The sequence below is a fragment of the Chelonoidis abingdonii genome, chromosome 2 (assembly GCF_003597395.2).
Source record: "Chelonoidis abingdonii isolate Lonesome George chromosome 2, CheloAbing_2.0, whole genome shotgun sequence".
In the NCBI taxonomy this organism is placed as follows: domain Eukaryota; kingdom Metazoa; phylum Chordata; order Testudines; family Testudinidae; genus Chelonoidis; species Chelonoidis abingdonii.
In genome coordinates, this window is record NC_133770.1 from 253,514,485 (window position 1) to 253,530,886 (window position 16,402).

The window sequence follows — 16,402 nt, forward strand, 5'->3', positions numbered from 1 at the left end:
CCCACAAACCTGGACTGTGTTGATGGAGACTACTGTTTTCCATATGTCATTGATCTGCCAAAAATGGCCTTATTTATAAGTTGAAGATCATTGCACAGCTGGGAACAAATTGTGAAAAATTGCCAATTTGGCAGTCACAAATCTAAACCAAGGATTGACTTCTAAATGTTTTTCCATCCATATTTAAGTTTTTTTGCAGACGTTTACATTATTTATTTTGTCTCAGTTGCCAGCTAAAAACCATGTAAAATATACAGCATAGATAAATAAGTATAACAATAATAACCACCCCTGGTAACGTCTCATATTCACCATTAGCCATCATGCTCATTTGAACGATCATTTGGAACTCCTGCAACTTGAGAATGACTGTCTCTGTGGTGAATGATATGAGTTAGCTGTGGTGGTAGCTATGATAGTGTCACTATACTCACATGTTCATAGTTTGTTTTACTTTGGACCAGATTCTGTTATGTTTCTTCATGTTGAACATCACCTTACTCTTCTAGTGTTCTCATTAATTTTATTAAAACTGCTCGTGAAGTAAGGTGCTACTCAACACAAGAAAGAAGGACACAAGAAAGAATGTCACTTTGTTTCTTCAGATTGATATTTCCAAATGTTGCAAATCTTATGTAGAATAATACCTTACACTCTTAAGTATCCCAATAGATTGCAACATGGCTCTTTGGTGAACAAGACACTATAAATGATCAATAAGTGTCAGAATTGGGCCTATACAATCTTAGGAAATTCTGACCAGCAATATAGACTTTTCTAAGTAACACTGCTACTTCTGTGTTGTTCATACTCTCTCTGGCTATAGTATATAATGGTTACATTTTACCAACAGTTGTAGCTGAGATTGCTACAGTTATTTTTTAAAAGCTAATGATAGCAATTAATGATGACAGTGTTTAACATTTAGGTGATGAAGCAGGACATCGTGGGAAAAAATTTCAAAAGCATCTAAGTGGTTTAGGAGGCTAAATCCGATTTTAAAAAGTGACTTTAGGCCCCTAGGGAGACAAGGTCGGTGAGGTAATAACTTTTATTGGCCCAACTTCCATTGGTGAGAGAGACAAACTTTCGAGCTTACACAAAACTCTTCTTTAGGTCTAGGAAATGCATTGAGAGCTTCACAGCTAAACACAAGATTGTACAGATAGTTTAGCATAAGTAGTTAGCACATATTCGAAGGGACCATTAAAGGTGAAGTGTCCCATTAACACTCCTACAATCATAAGACAAAAGTGTGTGTGTGTGTGTGTTTGTGGGATTGGGGGGCAAGTTAGTGGGTAACAGATTCTTATTATAATCCATAAATATGATGTCTTTATTAGAATCATGATTTTTAGTGTCTAGCAAAGTTGTGACCCCAAGCTCCCAGGATTGTCTCTTGAAGGTGTTGTGCACGTTTCCTTTGAGGATGAGGATTGAGACACCAGATATATTGATCAGTTTGTGAGAAGTGTTCACGGATGGGAGATATGAAGTTTTTGTCTTTTGTCATTTTTCTGTGAGAGTTTATTTGAGATGTTAGGGATTGTCTGGTTTCACCCACATAGTTGTTGTTGGGACATTTAATTGCTCTGGATGAGGTTGAGATAGGCATGTGTAGGACTCATGGATCTTGAAAAGAGGGTTCTGGGGAGTGTCGATCATTGTAGTATTGGAGATATGTCTGCAAGTTTTGCATCTGTTGTTCTGGCAGGGGCTGGTGCCGCTTTCAGTTGTGGGGGGTCCTGGTCTGTGAGGAGCTTGCTTCTGATGATGAGATGAGGGATTGTTTGAAGGCCAGAGGAGGGGGTTTGGGAAAGATTTCTTTCAGGATATGGTCTCCATCAAGTATGAGTTATAATTGTTTAATGATATCATGTTTGGGTTCCAATATAGGGTGGTAAATGACAAATAGAGGTGTAAAGTCAGAGGGTTATTTTTCTATACTGAAGCAGGTTCTTTTGGAGTATTTGGGTGGCCTGTTCAGTGGTGCAATTTACTTCTCTGATGGAATGTCCTTGTTTGGTGAAGACAGTTTTAAGCATGGTAAGGTGTATATCCTGGACTTTCTTCTTGGAGCATATTCTGTAGTATCTGAGGGCCTGGCTGTAGGTAACAGATGTCTTGGTTTGTTTGGGGTGTAAAGGTATGTGTGGTTGTGAAGTTATCTGATTAAAATATGACCATATAGATCATTGTTGAAACCACTGTTATATATTTGCAGCAAATATTGTACAAAAGTTGTCAAGGAAGATGCCTGTGAAAAGGCTATGATTTGCTGGTTATGATTGTGCTATCTGTATTTCATAATCTGTACCTGGATTTCAAATGTTTGCTTTTGGGTAATGCCTATGAAGTAATCAGCCATGTAAGATATCTGCAGTAATGTCATAATTTGCCAGATATTATAATCTTATTTATGTGTTTGTATCACCTTTGTATTATGAGTTACAGATTTGTATGTCAGTATTTCAAACTTGTGCTATGCTTCTGGGTGACACCCCCAGACAGTTTGGCATCAGCACTGCCTAGCCTGCTTGATGGCCCATTAAGGACCATCAGCTATACAGCTGACCCATTGAGAGAAGGCAGATACACCTTATGACTCAGCAAAGCACGCAGGGAAATGCCTATGGAGAAAACTCTAAGGCTTTCAAGCCATGTGCTGAGCAGCTTGTGTTTGAAACAAAGGAAGCACAAACCACATGGCAAGAGACTATAAAAGGCACCTGCTTCTCCATTTGTTCTTCAATCCTGCTTCTTACCTCTGGAGGAACTTTGCTACAAACTGAAGCTCTGAACAATGGACTGAATGACCTATGCAGGCTGTGGATGTACTCCAGAGACTTGACTTAATCCAGCAGTTTATTCCATCATTGCCAGAAGCCTGAGCCAAGAACGTTGCCATTACTGTATATAATCAATTCCTTTAACCAACTTTAACTTTCTTTCTTTCTTTCTTTCAACCTTTAGATTTTAATTAATAAGAACGGGCTGTAGTATATACTTGGGTAAGATCTGAAACATTCATTAACTTGGGAGGTAATGTGTCTGATCCTTTGAGATTGACCTTTCCTTTTTTTTAAATGATGAAGTAAGATTTACAGAAATCATCACATTTGATGTGGGTACCTGGATGGAGGCCTGAGGTTGGATCACTTTAAGGGAACTGTGTTGTTTGGACTTCTGAGTAACCAGTAAATTAATAAAGAGGCTGTTTTATGTTGGCTTGGTGAATTTAAGTATTGGAATGTCCACCAGCTTTTGGGGGTTTGGCTACTCCATTCTTTGCAGCTCACTCTAATTGAGTGACCACAGCTGGCTCCCCACATAGACCCCAGTCACAGTGGTAATCTGTGGATTTCTTGTATATACTGGTCTTCAGGGGTCCATTGTTGAAGCTGATTGTGGTGTCCATGAAGTTGATGCTGGTTTGGGAGCATTCTAGAGAGAGTTAGATGGATGGATTTTATTTGTTGAAGTTGTGGTGAAAAATCTGTGAGGGAGTTTAGGTCATCTGTCCAGATGATGAAAATGTCATAGATGTATCTCAAGTATTTCATTGGTTTCATGGTACATTTGTCCAGAAATTCTTCCTCAAGGTGGCCCATGAAGAGGTTGGCATAATGAGGAGCCATCCTATACCTATGACTTTTCCCACGGTTTGGGCAAAGTATTTGGCATTGAATGTAAAATTGTTATAAGTGAGGAGGAAATGGATGAGTATGGCAGTGTTTGGGGTGGATATCTTTGTGTTGTCTATTGTCTTGTAGATGTTTGAGTGATGCTGTCATTGTAAGGGGTTTTGGTGCATATGGAGGTGACATCTATGGCAGCAAGGCCCTCAGAAAGATTTTCAAAGGTATTTAGGCACCTAAAGATGCAGATAGGCACCTAAATATCTTTAAAATCTGGCCTTTACGAGACTAATGAAAGTCAATGGGACTTAAAAGCCTAAGATACTTAGGGACTTGTAAACGTTTAACCCTACATCTCTTATACATCTTTCTGCATTTCTTCCTGAGGCTGGTGAACCTGTGCTACCCTTTAAACATTAGTTAGATATGCTTGAAATCTATACTCTTAATAGTAATGGGGATATGCAGGGCGCGTGCTTTGCTAAGACTGTATGGATATTGAAGGCAACATACATATTTTATGCATTTTTCCTTCTTAATAACTGGGTATGCAATTGCAGTTTCAGCTTTAACCAACTGATAGTGAAAGTACCAGTGGTAGTAGACACATCCTCATTTTGCCAGCGTATGTAAATATCTACTGATATATTTATGGGAACTTATGTGTAAAGTATTATGTCCAGTGAGATAATACACCTTCAGATGGTAAAGGAAACAGGCATGTCATGCATATATAAATGATTTCTTCTGCCATCAGAACTAACTTTACAGAAAGCTGAGCTTCTTGCTGATCAAATGGAGTCTGTTTATGGCAGAGGTAAAATAATTGCTCTAGGGATTATAGAGCATGTTCAAACATTTAATTAATTAGTTGTGCAATCACTAGACAAGCATGTCAGACAACATAGTGGTAAATGGAACATAGTTCTTACATCTGTGAAGATCCATGCATCTCAGCATTGTCCAATACATCAAAAAAAAAAGTCATGTTTTCATTCTGGATCTTTGGCAGTATGCAGCCAACTACAGAGGCTACCCTATAATAGGGTTCCAATCTTGCTCTCATTGACTTGTATGGGAGTTGTACTATTGACTTCAATGGTATAGAATCTGGCCTAGGATACACAATGTGGACATTAGGGAAGGTACATCATGTAGGTAATATATTCCACTATTCTTATTCCATAAAACAGGAATATTAAGTTACTGTCCTTAATGTAGATAATTGCAGTTTAGCTAAACTTGTTCATATAAACTTCTTTGCCATAAGGATATTTCCACCCATGGAGGAAAGCTACACTCCAGTGAGCAGATGATATATTAATTCAGCTGTGTCAGTCTTGACTGAATCTACTGGCCTCCAATGTTTTCAATGCTCGGCTCACAGATCCTAAACTAAGTCTGGTAACTTACTTGAGGAAATGAAGCCCTGTGTTTGGTTGCCTTAATGCACTGATGTCACATAACACTGGTAATATAATTCTGGAGTTCTGTATTGTAAAATATCATTCCAGTTCTCGGAATAGACTTTTTACTACTTTAAACTTACAGTGTGTAAATGTATGCATTTCTTCCACACCTTCGCAGAATGACCCTGCTTTTTAAGCCCCTGTCTCCATGGTGACAGACTACACTGAGTGATACACTGAACAGTGCAGTTGTATTTGCATGCAAAGTAAAACTGAGAAGAAATGTTGCCTCCGTAAAACAGAAACTCAGACATTTCCGTTTGTCTGTGAGGAAACTGCATCCAAGGAACTGTAAAAGAGAGTGTATAATAGCAACATGAAAAGAATGGTGAGACCCTTCAGAACGGATGCCTTCAGCTGGTGTTTTTTATATATTTGTGGATCAACATGAGCCTCCTAAGGAAGCTGTGAATGATAGCCACACATGAGCATTTGTTGAGGAAGTCTACTTGGAGCCATGAAGCAATTCGCTATTCACTACCTTTGATTTGCAGGGCACATATAGTCAGGTATACAATTAAAGTTACAACTCTGTCACAGAGGTCATGATTCCATAATTTTATAAGACCCCCTTGACTTCTTGAAAATCCCAATAATTCAGCACTGGACAGCAGGTCTCAGACTTCGCAATAAATCCATGATTTATTGTTTATTGCCCGCATCCTATTCATGACTTTTAATTAAAATACTCGTAGCAAAATCATAACCTTTGGTATAATACTGAAATAGCCAGTATCTTTCAAGCTGCAGAACCCATGGGGGTCTCTCTTTGGTTTTGCTGCATGTCTTCTAGACTTGTATCATCACCAAATGCTTTCCAGAAGGTCATGTCATTGATTTTTGCAAGGTCAGTTTGGATTTACACTCTAGGGTAAGGACACCAGCACAGAATAAAAAATTTCAGAGCTCTGTTTGAATGTTAAGTTAAATGTAGTTTGAAATTGAATCCTTCCATGTGCTATATTAATCAGATATTTTTTTTTCTCTCTGGTCATATGATCTCAGAAAGAAGCATAAAATCCTGATTTAGACCACTTTGCAGCAATCTCTAGCAGATTTTTTTTCTGAGATTTACATCATGATGTTACAATTTATTCAACAGTTGTGGATCATCTATAGATTTAATATGGTATTTTTTTTCCATCTAAGCATGCCTCAGTGGTGCTTTGCTGCACCACCAGGAACTGGAAAAACTATCTAGGACAGGTGTCTGACGGGATTATGTTGAAGGATCTTCACAAGGGGATCCTTATTGAGATTTTATTCCTCATCTTTCAAGTTGTTCCACCGAGAGAATGAATTGGGCCTCTAATCTCACTGGTATAAATCAAAAACAACTTGACTGAAGTCAATAAAGTTACACCAGTGTAAATCTTATCTCAGTGAGGTCAGAATTAGGCCAATTCTATGATTGATCCTTTAAGTTTCAACTCAGATTTACTCAGCTTGTTCATGAAACTCATCATAGATTTATTCAAGTCAAATCAAAGCTTACAGGTTTCTGTTGGTGGCCAAGAACGGACTCACAAATTGAGTGGTCTAAAACCATGTTACTTCCCAGGGACCTGATGTAATGGCCATTGAAAGTCATTGGAGTTTTCCACTGACTTCAACATGCTTCAAGTCAGGCACTGTATGTATATTAAAATAGCTCTAACACACACAGTGCTGTCACAACCAGTTCCCTCACCTGATTCTTAATGACAAAATATTGTATTGATACAGTGAGGCATTTGGAAACAACAGCAGAACAACCTGCTATGCTGATCTATTTACTATTTCTGCAACTAGCCAGAATTAGCCTTAATGTTACTTTTACAACAGGAATCAAGTTCCTGTTAACAGCCTTCAGTCTTACTAAAATCTGAAATAACTAGTCACTGACAATGGACCTCAGTTTGCTTGCATGTAATATGAAGAATTTCTATAGGAGAGAAATATTAAATACAGATGTTCTTTCATTCATTATCCTTAGGCCAGTGGAGAAATAAAGCATTTTAATTGAATTTGAAAGACTGTTTTCAAACTGCTGACCTAGAAGAAAGCCCTGGAAATCATTTGTTATATGGTTTCTTACAGAACTACTAAGTAAACGCAAACTGTCATACAACAGCCCAGTTCTAGCCTGCAAAACATAGGTAGAGTTTGCAGACCAAGTTAAATGTTAATATTCTCCAAACGGTTTAAGTCTGACAACAAGATACAATAGAGTGTATGAGACACAGTTGGATGCTAGAAAAATAAAATAATTTGTACATAGCTACATTCTGTAATGTTAATATCCAGATTTCCAATCAGCTTTCATTGTGTGAGGTATGTTTAAAAAAAAAAACACCTAGCTTTCCTGAGGTACTTAAGAGCATGGAATAGAAATGCCCTTGTACCTATAATTAATCATATGGAAAAAAACTGGCTGCTGTTCCTCACACGCTTACATCAGGATTAGGAAATCTATGTTTCTGATTCTCTTGATGGACAGATTCAACTCTTGTTTGTTTTACGCCTTAAGGAATTCCCTTGCAAATTCAGGGCTGCTGTTATGGACGTGAAGGGTGCCTCTCTGAAGTAAAGGTTCTGTTACGTGACAAGAGATTAAATGCACGTGGACTTTGTAATGGCTTTATTGCATTCATGGTGTTCGTTGTAGTATGACGATTAAATATAAAAAACTGCTCTTTTGAATAATTTACAATTATCCTTACGACTTTGACATCTGTAAACAATATAATGGGTTTACAGATTTTCTTTTAGCAGAAGTATGGTATGTATTTCACAGAGGGCAGAATGTCATATGTGAAGATGTTAATTATATCAGGAGTTAATTAGATGGAGCTAAAGCATACTTAAATGTTGTATATATTACTATGTATTGTAGTAAAATGACTGGAGTAGAATCCATACTGTTGATTAGAATTTCTTTGAATAAGGATACTATTAGCTGTAGGTGATATTAATCTCTCATAATTACAGCACATAAAAGTCTCTTTACTAGTGCAGTATGATATGATGGATGAGGAAAAATGGAGATCACCTTTCAGATTACTTCACCGCATAGTGCATAGATTATTATACAGGCACTGGAGTATTGGATTTAGCAGCTAATTAATGTTTACTTATTGTTGTATTTCTTGGGGGTAATACTATTGTCTACACTACTGAAAGCAGAAGTACTATTTTCTCAACATCACATAAGGGAAAAGTAAAATGTCAGTTGTTAACATTGATAAGACTAAATTATGCTCAGAACCACAATGTGTATTTCCAGAGTTTGTGGAAAGAGCTTAGTGGGCTGGCAGGAGCTGTTCACATAAATAAATCTTCTGTAATTCTGTCGTCCCCTGAAATGCATGGATTTTCCGATCAAACTGTCTTCCATGATCATGATTCTGGATCCCCTTAAAGAGGTGGCAAAACACTGAATTCCATGTATGCCTCTCTCCTTAGATGGACTTGGATCCAATTCAGTGTGTGTCTATTACCATTGACATTGGAAGAAATAATGTATGTCTGAGCCTTTTTAGATGTGTAGCCAATAGGAATCTCTCTGGCTAGGGACCTGTACAATATTTTGAAAGTCTTGCTACCTTTAATTCTGGAGTGGGGAAATTGATTATCAAGATGTAGCATAAGTGAATGTCATGGATTCATTTATAACTGGGCTATATTTATTTTGGGCTCCAAATGGACACTAATATGATAAGGAAAAATATAACAAGCTTTCTAGAATATCAGATAGTTCCTGGAGAAAGAGATGTTGGGTCAAAAGAGTTTCTAGGGAAATGTAGATCAAATGAACATTTATTTTTGGCTGTATTTGAATAAAAATCAGCTGTCTCATTCTGAGCTGAGAAGCTGAACTTCAGCTCCCCAGTGAAGTCAATTGGAGGGCAGAATTATGTACTAAACCTTTTGAATTTCATTCTGCTACTATTATTATTGGTATTGCAGTAGCTCCGAGAGGCTTTAGTCAGAACTGAGACCCTATTGTGCTACATGATGTATAAACGTTTAGCAAGACATAATCCTTGACCCAAACATCTTTCAATCCAATTGTAACAGAAGGAGGAAAGGAAAGAAGGGAGGACATGGGTAACACTGCAAGGGGTCTGTCATTTATTTTAAAATGAAGTGTAAATAAGGAAATAATATGTGCCAGCAATTGATGCTGACCAAATAACTATAGATGTATTGGCTAATTGACAATTGTTAAGTGAGAGCCTATTGTCTCACCTGCAATCAGTCAATTTACTAATGATGGATAGTTTGAGCTGAAGAATACTCCTTTATGATTTAGTGAGATTGCAGATGTAAACGGCACTTAGCAGCTGGTGTCAGAGCATAAAATTAACAGAGCGAAATGGAGTGCTTCCCCAAAGAACTTCAACTCTGAAGTTCTAAATCCTAAACCCTAAACCACATTCATTTGATTTTTAAAAAGCTCCTTACACAATAGTTATACTAAATCTGTCAAGATTTAAAGCAGATAACATTTCCATAAGCTTTAAATCTGTTTTTTTTTCTCATTGAGTTATTGTGATTTAGAATTACCTCTTTTCATAATGGCATTTCAGCAAAACGTTGATTCTTTTCATGGCCAATGCAATTCATAATTGGCGAGATGGTCTAAATTGTACTAGGACAGGTAGATTAAAAAATCAGGATGGCTCATCCCAAATTGTAGGCTAGTAAGAGGCACAGTGGAAGAATTAAAAAAGTGAAAGAGCCACATAAAAATTGGGGACCCAGTCCTGCTTCTATTCACATCATTGGCAAAACTCCCAGTGACTTCAGCAGGAGCAGGCCTGAATCGTCGAATAGTACCTTTGGGCTGAAACTAATCTGTTTGTTTTTATCTCGTCTTTCCCTTTCGCAGCAGGGTTTTCTTGTGTGCTATACTCTCAAGTGTGTTTAATCTCACCTATTCTGGAACGCTGCTGATAAAGGGGCTCGGGGCACTTCCATCAGTAATTTATTCCATTGCCTAACTGTCCACACTGTTAAAAACCTTTTCCCTGATGTCTAATCTAAATTTACCTTTTTAAAATTCCAAGTCATTGCTCTGTGGTTTACAACTCTTAAGTCTCTGAGCAATTCTCCCTCTTTGTAAGCCTCAAGAGTATGTGCACAGCTGCCATCTATGGGGAGAGTGAAACAGTCAGGCCTCCTTGGGCACTATAGTTACCAGGTCGCAGCAACCTTTCCCATTGAACATGAGCATGTGAGGCTGGAGCAATACCAGAATCAGAGCATACCAAAACCTACACCTCTCCCCAGGGGTGGCTCTATGTATTCTGCCGCCCCAAGCACAGCAGTCAGGCGGCTTTCAGCGGCATGCCTGCAGGAGGTCCACTGGTAATGCAGATTCAGTGGCATGCCTGCAGGAGGTCTGCTGGTAACGCGGATTTGGTGGCATGTCTGCAGGAGGTTCACTGGTCCCGCACCTTTGGCATTCCCGCTGCTGAATTACTAGCGAAACCGCGGGACTGGCGGACCTCCCGCAGGCATGCTGCCAAAGGCAGCCTGAGTGCCATCCCTTGTGGCTTGCCGCCTCAGGCATACGTTTAGTGCACTGGTGCCTGGAGCCGCCTCCCGCCTCTCCCAAGATACAGGACAAGGCACCAGTGGCTTCTTAATAAGGGGCACACTGCCTTGAGTTCCCTCTAGCATCAATAACACCAGCCTGAATGTGGGGAAGGGGCTTTGAAAGTCGAGTGAGAGATGTCAGGAATGGATGGGAGTTATATTGTGGGACATGTCAAGGAAAGGGGGAAAACTATGTCTGGCAGGGATTGCCTATAGCAGCGGTCCCCAGTGTGGCGCTCGCAGGCGCCATGGTGCCCGCCGGGACATCTAAGTGCGCCCGTGTACTGGCCAGAGGATGAGCACCCGCCGAAATGCTGTCAGATTTCGGCGGTGATACCTCTGGATGATGCCGCTTGTTGGCAGCATTTCGGCAGATGCTCGTCTGCCGCCATGCAAAAAAGATTGGCTCGTCGTCTGGCGCCCGCCAGATGAAAAAGGTTGGGGACCACTGGCCTATAGGAAAGGGTTAAAACAACTAGTCAACATAGATTGGAAGGAGGAATGTGTAGGAAAGATAGGGTGGAATGAGGTTGAGTTTAAAAAATATTGTTAATGGAAAAATCAAAGGATAAAGTAGAATATATGACGTAAGGCTGGCATAGGTTAAATAAGCAGAAGGAAAATAGGCTGTGTGTTTTGGACCAAAGAAAGGAATATCTGATGGTGAAAAAAGTAATACAAACAATATTGTGCAGCTTCCTTCCACCTTTCCCATGTCTTTCTGTTCTCAGTCCTGCAAACAAGTGGACTGATGACACTTGTACACCCACGCTGAGTCCCACTGAAGGCAAAGAGATTCAGCATAGGTATAAGAGTCCATATTTGCACAGCAGTGTGCAGGGTAAAGGTGTTAGATTATAAGCACTATGGGTTAGGGATTTATCTTATCCTATGGGCCTGATTCTCAGATAGAATATAAATCAGTGGAGTTACACAATCATAAATTCTATGTAATATTGTGGAGAAAGAGTCTAGCACTTTTTAATAAGAGTGATGATAATGTCCCAGATCTTAGTTACTGTCTTCAAAACTGGTTGATGTCTCCTGAGACACTATCCCCCAGTACTTTTACTATTTTTGTCTGTTGAAGATTTGTTGTTCCTTTCTTAATATTGATATCCTTATTTATTCCACTGTTTTACACTCTATAGGGTTAGTCTAAATGCTTTAGAATGACTCGATTAAACCCTTTTACCCTTCCTGTTGACGGATACAATACTTGCTTTCTTCCTGTGTCCTGGCACCTCACCTGTTTTTCTTAATTTTAAGAAATGACCGCTAGTGGCACTTCTGTTGTCTCTGGTAGTTCCCTTAGGAACATTGGTGATTAATACTGCAGATATTTAATTGATCCAAGCACTCTTTAATTTTTCTCTTAACAGCACTTTTAGTGGAAATTAATATTTTCACTTGAATTTAATATTCCCCTCCCTACATTCCCCACTCATCAATTTTTTTTTATTAATGCCAGAGGAAAGGTAGTGTTGATTAATCATGGATCATTTTAGTTTAGGTAGCAACATATGTAGAGATGGAATCTCATCCATAGTCAGATCTGCCACTGTAGATCTTCTGAAATTCAAGAGCAGAAATATTCTGCCTTATGCACTTTGTAATGTGGAAACACTGATGATAATTTTATGCAAAGGACTACAGGTTGTATAGCCATCAGTCCAAGTGCAGAACTCTTGTTCTTGTAAAGGTTAGAACCAGGTCCTGAATGGTTTTTAAATGTTTCTAAATTGCATATAGAGTCTGATCCAAAGCCTACTGAAGTCAATGGGAGTCTTTTTTCATTGACTTCAGTGGGCTCTCAGTCTGGCCCTTCATGAATTAGAATGAAAAGATGGCTGAGCTCAGTCTCAAGGCTCTGTCTTTCATGAGCCATTCAGCCTTTCTTCTCAAATTTTATAATTTCAACAAACCACGCATGTGAGTTACTTCCACATATTCACACTCAACTGTATACTAAAAATAGCTTAACTCTAGAATAAGCGACAGTGGATTGCATATGGGCCTGTAGCCAGGAACTCCAGAATTCTAATCCTAACTTTCACATGCTTTTCCTGTAGCCTTTGGCAAGCTCCTTGGGCTCTGTTTGTGTGTTTCTCAATTTTGGAGTGCCTAGGATGTAAGGTTCTGGGTAGGCCAACCTTATCATTTTTGCTGGGATTGCAAAACCTTTCACCCTCACTGCCTGAGGACCATCCCCCCATCACTGACTCTCCTCATACCGTCTCTTACCCACGATGATCACCACCCTACTCTGCATTACTATGAGCAATGCAAGTTAAGTTTTTAATAAATAAACAAGGTAAACATGTCTGCTCATTAACCAGGAATACTCCCCCTTTTCAGGGCCTGATAGTTTTACAGAAAACAGCCTTGTCCTTGTTTTTGTAAACACCGCCAGACTGGCTACCTGAAGGAACCACTGGCCATATGAGCCAGTGAAACTGACAGCAGGTTTTTGAGATGTATGCGCCTCAGAGATCATTCCCAGGTCTATTTGACAGTGATGTTACCTGCCTATCTCCTCCATAAAACCGCTCAGGGAACTTCCCCTCAGATCATGTGGACTTGAGATTTCGGCATTGCTGCAAGTAGTGAGCGCCTCTGTCAGTTCCCACTCATCAAAGTCAGACTGATTATTTGTTTTGTCTGTTAGTATTTCTTTCAGAGCTCCAGAGCAGAGCCAGTCTCAGTACTGTATTGTGGGCATGCATGCAATAGATAAATAAAAAGTGCCCCAAATCTATCAGGATGTCATCACTATGCACAAGGATTTAGGGGCAAGTTAGCTAGATGACTGTTTGGCCTACCCCAAACTGAAGTGACTCATTTTTTGTGTAGAAGGCAGTTTTAGGTTCTGTCTCCCTCTAGATTTCTGCAGTAAGAGAAGAAGATTGCAGCTTCTTGAACTGAGTTCTGTGTGAAGTTACCAGTGTTTTTAAAAAAAAAAATGTTGTGTGGGGAAAATTGTCCTAATGAGCTGGGATTCTTGAGTGAGCCTGTGTCTCCCTGGGAGAGGAACATTCTTATACTTATTAGAGAACAGTTATTCAATACTCCTGTTTCTGCAACTAAGAATATTTATTTTCATATTGTTTGCCCTGATGTATTCTGTGTAGGAGTATGTAAATTAAATCATACAGTCTTGAGGGGGTTATAAAATTAGGTAGTTATTGAAAATAGGCCACAAAAGACTAAATAATTGAAAAAACATTGACTTAGCTAATCAGCATTGTTCTGTTTTCATGCAGGATGAGATCAACTTTGAATATATAAATAAAGAGAAACAGAAAGAATGGCAGAGTGTCAAGGTACTACAATATATACACTATAACATTGGAGAGCTCTTACTTAGCATCTTTCCATCCATGTGAAATGGCCTGTATAATGAGTAGTTTCATGAAGCCTTAGAAAAATCCATTTTAATATAATTAAAATATTAATAGAAATTTTAATAACTAAAGAATTTCAGATGCATCTTTTTGCAGTTGTGGTGGAATTAAAGGGGCATTGTCTTCCTTAGAAGAAAATCTGAGCTACTTTAAAGTGAATATAATTTGGGGAGAAATATCCTTCAGATTTAAAAAAACAAATTTCTTTTTAAAATGCATGAATTCATTTCCAAGTAATAATACAAATACCCATGGTAATTAAAAAAAAACAATCAATCAGTACAGTATGCAGTGATCAATTTAAGAATATTCGTGTTCTTCTAATTGTGTACTGATATGCAGATGTGGTTTAGGTAGCTATAGAAATAAGATAAAGAATCTCCAATTTTGTTTATGCAGCAATTAGCCAGCTGCTTAATCAGTTAAATTTATGTGGATCTTTATTGGACTGTAGTTTGTGGTTGCCAAAATGCAGTCACCCCTGTCCTACAACTTTCTCCAACTTGCAGATGAACATCAGATCTCATTACTCTTCACTGCACTAGGATGCTTTTGCTTTCCTCCAGTCCTGTCCCTAAACCATTTGGTTTTTGATAAAAGCTGCAGCTAAATGAGAAGATAAATGACATTTCAGTGGAGTACAACCTATTATTGAAAAAACACTACATAATGTGTTTAATCTGTTAGCAGGTATTATCACTGCTCTGCATTAAAGTGTTCAGATGTCCCTATGTGATCAAGACAGTGCTAGGTTTTTAACAGATGTCCTGCTGGTGATTGTAGAGCATTTTTGAGATACTGAAAATGCTATATTTTCTTTTTCTTTCTTTAAAAAAAAACAAAACTATACTGGCTCTTACCTTCTTGTTAGCAATCAATCCTAAACAGTTTTCCCTGCATTTAATATGAAGATCAAAGGCAAATGCATTATAAAAAACTAAATTAGTTTAATAGTAAAAAGTGAGAAAGTTTAGATAGTATAGTGTTTAGACAGCATAGCAATAGGTGCTGTAGAAATACCAATAATTAATAGATAGTCTTCTTTTTTCCAGTTGAATAATTCAATCACACTTTCACAATATTCTATGTTTTAGCTGCCTGCCACAAGACTCAGAAAGAAAGGACACAACTCACTGTGGTTCATTATTCACCAAACTTCAGAGTTTCACTTCTAATCAGAATTTACAGTACATACCATATACATTATTTAACATTCTGATTAAATACCGATACGACAGCAAACAAACTTCAATATGTTTAGCAGAATATTCATGTTTCTGTCTTTGTCCCATATGGAAATATCTCTTAGAGATGTTTTTGTTAATTAAATGGAAACAATCTGTTTTCTAGTTCTTTGTAAATAGCAACAAACCATAAAGATGGCTCCAAACTCCCCAAACTTACAGGGAGAATTCAGTCTGGATCTGATCTTCACAGTTGGATCCCAGGGCTTGGCCTCCAACTGGAGCCCAAACTCTATTCAGCAATTTTACAGCCCTGAAGCTCAAGCCCTGCTAGCCTGAATCAGCTGAACCAGGCCAGCCACAGATGTTTAATTGTGTAGATGCACTCTTTGTGATCTCTAATACAGACCTGTAGATTCTGGACCAGATTCCCCACTCAATTACATCTATACAGTCTCATTGAAATCAAATAAAAGTCCCAGGGGCTCCACTCACATTCACTGGCTTTATACCGGTGTAACTCGGTGTGTTTCAAAAGGATTACTGCCAGGAGAATCAGGCCACCAGGCTTCATATACACTGAAGTTAATGAGGTTAATTGGCTGTAATGGATCAGAATTTGCATTGTGTACATATTTACTGGTATCCCCTCTTTTAAGCTTCTGTATAATTACTTTTCCATTCTCTTTAATACATTATTTTTCTCTTGTCAGAACAAGGTGGTGCAGGATATATTGTTTCACAATGGAATTATCCCTGGTTTGGGGAAATGGACACATGAGTGGAGTCATCCTGCCAAGAGGGGGGGGAAATCGACAGAACAAGCATCGTTGAGTTGCTGTCTGAGTGACAGCAGTGTATGAGAGGCTGGAGACTTTGGTGTAAGCCAACAGTCATTTCATCAATCCTCTCCGTCTGAGCTCTTCCAGCAGCCTTCCTAGATTAAATCCTTCGCCCACCCTGTTTGTTTCTGTACACCAGCATGCAGCTGTTAATTATTTTGGCTTGGCAACCCTTCCTTCTCCTTACCCGCCTATTTCCTGCACTATGACCCATTTAATCTTTTTTTGATGGAAGAAATAAAACAAGCTAGTACATCTTTTTCTTAACATTGCGTTACCCTG

General features: G+C 38.7%; 1 protein-coding gene across 1 annotated transcript in view; it reads left to right on the forward strand.

Moving 5' to 3' along the window:
* CNBD1 (cyclic nucleotide binding domain containing 1) overlaps positions 1-16,141 on the forward strand; it is a 290,441-nt gene extending 274,300 nt beyond the window's left edge. The window contains exons 11-12 of the mRNA XM_032779093.1: positions 13,954-14,013; positions 15,992-16,141. Coding sequence (XP_032634984.1) covers positions 13,954-14,013; positions 15,992-16,141 — 210 coding nt within the window. The remainder of the gene's footprint in view (positions 1-13,953; positions 14,014-15,991) is intronic.
* The last annotated feature ends 261 nt before the right edge of the window (positions 16,142-16,402 follow it).